The sequence below is a fragment of the Myotis lucifugus genome, unplaced genomic scaffold (genome assembly GCF_000147115.1).
Source record: "Myotis lucifugus unplaced genomic scaffold, Myoluc2.0 scaffold_389, whole genome shotgun sequence".
Lineage (NCBI taxonomy): Eukaryota > Metazoa > Chordata > Mammalia > Chiroptera > Vespertilionidae > Myotis > Myotis lucifugus.
This window is the reverse complement of record NW_005871437.1, coordinates 324,713-330,956: the sequence shown is the minus strand read 5'-3', so window position 1 is coordinate 330,956 and position 6,244 is coordinate 324,713. Positions and strand designations below refer to the sequence as shown.

At 54.0% G+C, this 6,244-nt stretch overlaps 1 protein-coding gene across 1 annotated transcript in view; it reads right to left on the bottom strand.

The window, feature by feature from the left end:
* The window catches only part of SLC30A2 (solute carrier family 30 member 2), an 11,099-nt gene extending 5,221 nt beyond the window's left edge, over positions 1–5,878 (bottom strand). The window contains exons 1-7 of the mRNA XM_023743441.1: positions 5,875–5,878; positions 5,414–5,552; positions 4,535–4,755; positions 3,389–3,535; positions 2,719–2,872; positions 922–1,120; positions 1–21 (exon numbers count right to left, since the gene is read on the bottom strand). Of these exons, the coding sequence (XP_023599209.1) occupies positions 1–21; positions 922–1,120; positions 2,719–2,872; positions 3,389–3,535; positions 4,535–4,755; positions 5,414–5,552; positions 5,875–5,878 (885 nt within the window). The remainder of the gene's footprint in view (positions 22–921; positions 1,121–2,718; positions 2,873–3,388; positions 3,536–4,534; positions 4,756–5,413; positions 5,553–5,874) is intronic.
* Positions 5,879–6,244: the final 366 nt, after the last annotated feature.

The window sequence follows — 6,244 nt, the reverse complement described above, 5'->3', positions numbered from 1 at the left end:
GTCTACGTACTTGTACTCTGGCTGCAGGAAAAAGGGAAGGCAGAGCTAGGGTTCAACATCCACACCTCGGCCTCACAGTGCGTAGGGAGGAGGGGCTCTCTCGGTACCAGGGTGGGCATGAGTCTTACCCTGGCCCTGCCTCCCAGTTTATTCCACACCCAGAAGGACAGGCACGCCAGACCACAGTTCAGATAAGGCATAGTCCCTTCCCACCTGCTTGCCACGGGGCTGAAACATGGACAGATCTGAGTGGAATCTTAGGCACCATCTAGTCCAGAGGTGGCGAACCTTTTGAGCTCGGCGTGTCAGCATTTTGAAAAACCCTAACTTAACTCTGGTGCCGTGTCACATATAGAATTTTTTTGATATTTGCAACCATAGTAAAACAAAGACTTATGTTTTTAATATTTACTTTATATATTTAAATGCCATTTAACAAAGAAAAATCAACCAAAAAAAAATGAGTTTGTGTGTCACCTCTGACACACGTGTCATAGGTTCGCCATCACTGATCTAGTCCATCACCCTATTTTGTAGCTAGGGAAATTGAGGCTCAGTTAGAGCAAGGGACTCACTCTTCATCACACAGCTGGCAAGGGGTGGAGCCAGGCTTCAAACTCAGTGCCCGGCCCTTTCCACTATACTGCACTGCCTCTGTGTGATGGGCAGTGCCCAGGCTTCGGCAGCACACGGTGCTGGGTTTGAATCTGGCTCCACCACTTACTAGCTATGTGACGCTGTGCAAGTCACTGAACCTTTCTGAGCTGCAGAAAACACCAGAAGTTAGAGAAATGCTCCTTCCCTCTCCCCACCCTTTTGCCAGGAGCTAGAAAGGGGGCTAGAATCTGGAAAGGGTCCTGTGCAGGAGGGTCCCCTCCTACCCCACTCCCCAGCCCACCTCCCTCTGTCCCCAGCTCTGACCTTGAAGTATAAAATATAGGCTGCCACCAGGACGCCCAAACTCTGCAGCAAGTCTCCGATCACATGGATAAAGGCAGCTCGGACGCTGGGGTTCTCCTGCTGCTGGGTGGTGTCGTGGCTGTGCCCTTGGCCGTGGCTGTGTCCGTGCCCTTGGCCGTGGCTGTGTCCGTGGCTAGACTGGTGAAGAGTCAATCCCATTCTACGGAAGTGGAGACAACGCCAAAGGGCTCACTGAGATGGAGGGCAGAGGCTTCAGATCAGCCAGGTAAAGGCTACTCGTGAGGGCGGGCCTCCCTGTGGGGCTAAAAGCCCAAAGCCCCAGACTGCATGACCCCTTTGACTATGTGAGGAGCCTGACCAGACCCACGAGGCCTTGGTTCAGAGTGCCACAGGAGAGAGGGCTCAACTCCAATGCCAGGCTGAATCTGGGCACAAAGATGCCCAGTGCCACGTCTCAGAGCAGAACACCATGGAGTCATCAGCCCCCCCCCACCCCCACCCCCCCCCCCCCCCCCGCGGGGGCCACAGACAGGAAGCCGAGTCGTAGAGGAGTGGCTTGCTCTAGGCCACGGAACAAGGGAGAGAGAACCCAAATAAGACAGATGCGCTACACACCCTGCCTCTCACTGAGACCAACTTCAACCACATCCACTTGAAAAAGAACTTGGACTCTTCCCCAGGGGACATCTGCTCCTACAAGAACTAGACTAACCCCTCCCCACCTCAGGTATGAAGCCTCCCAGGTTATCACCAACACGTGTGGTGTGGGGTGGGGTTGATGCTGCCCCAGACTTACAGTTCCTGATGGTGTGGGCCCAGGCCTGAGGCAGAACCCAGGTGTTCCAGATGCTAGAGCTCAGACCGTTAGGAAAATTCTGTTCCTGTAGCTCAAGCAGGTCAAACTTTCGGCCCACAACGAATATTTTTGCAGCCCAGCCAATAAACTGGTATGTAAAAAACTTTTTAATAAAAATTTCGTAACTTGCCCTAACCGGGTAGGCTCAGTGGATAGAGCATCTGCCTGCGGACTGAAGGGTCCCAGGTTCAATTCCGGTCAAGGGCATGCACCTTGGTTGTGGACACATCCCCAGTAGGGAGTGTGCGGGAGGCAGCTGATCGATGTTTCTCTCTCATCGATGTTTCTAACTCTCTATCCCTCTCCCTTCCTCTCTGTAAAAAATCAATAAACTATATTAAAAAAAAATTTTGTAACTTAATTTTTACAATATCCTGTTATACATAATTATTAATAACGAATGAACTATAACGTTCGCTAATGACTGATTACTATAATCGTGTTGCATTCATTTCCTTTATGTGCCTTATGCACAGGCACACCATTTCTCTCCATTAACACTAGCAGCGAATATTTTAGCAGCCGATTGCCATGTCATTACTCTTGGACTGACTGGTGTGCGCAACAGGAAATATTTCGCTTTCGGAGAACAAGAAAAATAGGTTTATTTGCGTTATGCTTATTAATTTGTGCAGTTTCTCAGTGTCTGGTAAGTTAATGTTCAAGAAAAAAATATTAATTTTTATTAAAATGTTCTATTATTTTATGTTAACGATTACTCATTTCAGCCCTTTGTATTCAGCATGTCTCTATGGAAATGAACCTACGTTTCTATGAAAAGTGAAGCTGTTGTTTTGTTGCGGCCCACATAAACTTAAACCTTGCTTATTTGGCCCGCGTGAGCCTTTGAGTTTGAACTCCTGTACTGGAGTCCGGCTGCCCTGTTTCCACCAGAAGGCACACAGGTCTGCACGTGAGGAACGGGAGGAGGGAGGACTCACATGATGTTCACGGCCACGGCGCAGCCCGCTGTTATCAGCATGGTCTTCCCCTCGATCTCGTAGTTCCCAGAGATTAGCCGCTCTGCTGCCAGGTACACCAGCACCCCAGTCACCACCCAGATGGACAGCACAGACAGCAGGGCTCCCAGGATCTCTGAGGAAGAGCCAACCCCAACACCAATCTCAGTGTGGAGCCCGAAGGCTGAGGAGACCCCTGTCCCAAGTCAGGGCCTGGGTCTGCTTGGGCTCTGCTGCAGGTATGGCTGCACCTTATCCCACCACTCAAAGGTCTGACAATATCAGAGCTAGGAGTTAAGTCATTTAGCTCAAGACTTTGTTTTACATGTAATGAAAATGCCTTTTTAAAATGTATACCTGTTTAAAGCCTGTATCCTCCAGAAAGCTTTGCTGACCTTTCCTGCACCCGCCCCGCCCCCCCTTTTAACGCCCCGCCCCCATTTGTTCTTGAAGTTTGCCCACTTCATTTCATTGGAAGGTGAACTCTCCTTCCCCCCCAGACTGGGAGTTCCCAGAGGACAGAAGCCAAGTTTGACATTATCCTCCCCCATGAAAGTTGCTCTCCTGGCCTCACTCAGGGGATCCACCTGAGAAACCATATCTTGGCCTGTCACTCTTCCAACCCCAACCCCATTCAGACCAGGGCCCTCACCAGCTCGCTGCCAGCCGAAGTTCATGGTCTTGGTGGCTGGCCGGGAGGACATCCAGAGAGAGAAGAGGCTGATGAGCATGCTGGCAAAGTCAGTGAGCAGATGGGCTGCATCAGTCATGATTGCCAAGCTGTGTGCTAGGTACCCACCTGCAGGGGAGTGATAAGAATGGAGGGTCCCCGTCAGCTCCCCAAGGAGACACTGATACTCACTGCAAGTACTTTCTCCGAGCCTCAATTTCTACCATCTGTGAAATGGGACTAACAACATCTACTTACAGGGTGAATGTGAAAATCAAGTTCAGATAGGGCCTGGGAAACATAGTAGACATTCAGTAAATGCTCTTTCCTTTCTAGGCACTCAGCCCTTCCCTTACCTACTAGTTTTGTGTAATCTTGGGCAAATTGCATCACCTAAATGTACCTGTTTCAAGATCTATAAAATCAGGAGACTAACAGCACTCATGTGACAGCACAAGGTTGTTTTGAGGGTTGCATGAGAGGGAGAGAGATAGAGAGTTAGAAACATCGATGAGAGAGAAACATCGATCAGCTGCCTCCTGCACATCTCCTACTGGGGATGTGCCCGCAACCCAGGTACATGCCCTTGACCGGAATCGAACCTGGGACCCCTCAGTCCACAGGCCGACGCTCCATCCACTGAGTATGTCTATAGTAATTGAAAACTAAAGTTCTTAAAAAAAATTAAAAGGAACATAGAATCTTCAGTCTTCAACTATGCCCTTGAACAACACAGGTTTGAGCTGCAGGGGTCCACTCCTATGTGAAATTTTTTCAATAAATACAATTAGCCCTTCATATCCACGGATTTCCCACCTGTTAATTCAACCACCCCCGTGGAAAACTGTACTTTCACATCCCCAAACACGATTTCCTAAACACGGTTTTCCACCTATAGTTGGTTGAATCCATGGATGAGAAGGGGCCAACTGTTGCTAAGTTTTTAGGGAGTCAAAAGTTACACCTGGATTTTCGACTGTGTGGGTAGACACCCCTAACCCCCCACCCCCACTCCACTGTTCAAGTGTCAACTGTATTAATATTGCGGGAACATTCAGGAGAAAAGCCTTTTGGATCATCCAGAGTATCCACGTGCCAATTTCACTTAATTAGCACAAAAGTCCTTACCAACGACTTCCCCAATCATGAACACCAGGCAGATGGCAGAGGCCACATAGAGCTGGCGCCGGGCCCGCTCCTTCTTGGGGTCACCGTGACTGCCAGGACCCTTCTGGGAGTGGCAGTAGTGACTGTTCTCCACGTTCAGCTCAATGGATGGCAAGTCCAGCTCAGGTCGTGACACAGAAATCCAGCCAGCCTCATTCTGCCACAGAGATCCCATATCAGACCTAGCCAGAGAGGAAAGGGTAGACTCAGCTCTGAGATGGGGACGAGGAGGGCTGACCCCAATCCTCTCTCTCCGTGGGGCCTGGGCGTTCCCATGTGTACAATTAGGGGACTAGCTAGGGACACTCCAAGCTCCACAGTCCCCAAGGAGCGACCAGAGGCCCATGTCCGCAGGTGGGTGCTGGGGGAATGACCAGGCTCCAGGAGTCTAAGGGCCGTGGCCCAGATGTTCACTTCTCCCCCATCCCTCCCAGGGCCTGGAGGAGGCCAAGACCTTGGGAAGTGGCCAAGGGGCGGAACCAGGCCAGTCGAGCACGGAGAAGGAACAGAGCTCAGGCCCTGGCAGATGGGCAAACCCCCATCTCGTGCACCTGGGGACACGGGCCCTCCCTGGGCCAGGCTGCCCCGGGGCAAAGTTCCTGGCGGTGGGCGGGGCTCTAGGCTAAGCTCTCCGAACCGGGGGCCGTGGTTAGGCTCTGTGCTCGGCCGCCAAGGGGGGCTGATCCCCGCGCCGCGCTGGGTTTCCCCTCTCCTTCACCTCGCTCCACCCCCCCTGTGTGCACAAACCATCCAGTGCCGCTCAAACCATCCAGGACGGCAAACCAGGAGGTGCGTCTGCAGCTGCTCAGATCCCCACTCCTGCCCAGGCTCTCGCCTTACCGCGCTCCGGACCCGGCGCCCAACAGACGCTGCTTGTCCATGGTCTTCATGCGGCCCCGCGCTGGGGCGGGAAGCCGCGCGCCGACTCCCGCACTGAGACCTGGAAGTTGCGCCCGACGCTGCGCGGGGGCGCTCTCACCTGGGGGGGGGGGCCCAGGCGGGAATTCGGAAGGGGGCCCCGGGGGGCCTTTTTCCGGGGGTCCCCCCGGGGGCCCCCTTTTTAAGGCCGGTTCCGCGGGGTTTGGAAACGGGCCCGCTTTGCCCCTTCTTTGGGTTTGGGCCCAGGCCCCCGGGGGGGAAACCCTTTTTTTTCCGCCCTCCCCCCCCCCCGGGGAAAGGGGCCCCCCCCGGGGCCCCGGGGCAAAAAACCCCTTGGGGAAAGGGGAAAGGGGGGGGCCCGGGGTCAAAAAAAACCCCCGGGGAGGGGGGGCCCCTTCCCCGGGATTTTCCACACCCAGTACCCATCCCCGCGTCCCGGGGACCCGGGAGCCCGCGTAGCTGGCGACAAAGAGCCGAACCGCCTCTACTGAGTTGGGACTGCGCGACGGCTGCGTGCGCTCTTCCCCGCGGGCGTGGGCAGCCGAGAAGTTCTCGATCTTGTTCGTAGGATTAGCTTTGGATCCGGGGAGGGAGGGATGTGGCTCCTGAGGTAGGGTTGTGTCTTCGCCTCCGCGGAGACCCCTGCGCCTTTGAAACAGGGTTGTTTCTGCCCTCAGGCGGCAGCACCTGCAGTGGGCTGCCTCCGCCAGGCTCGGAAGGGTTCTTGGAGCCGGAGCTGCCTCCCTCCGGGGGGGCAATGGCCCTCCTTAGGACTGACTGGGACTGCCCACC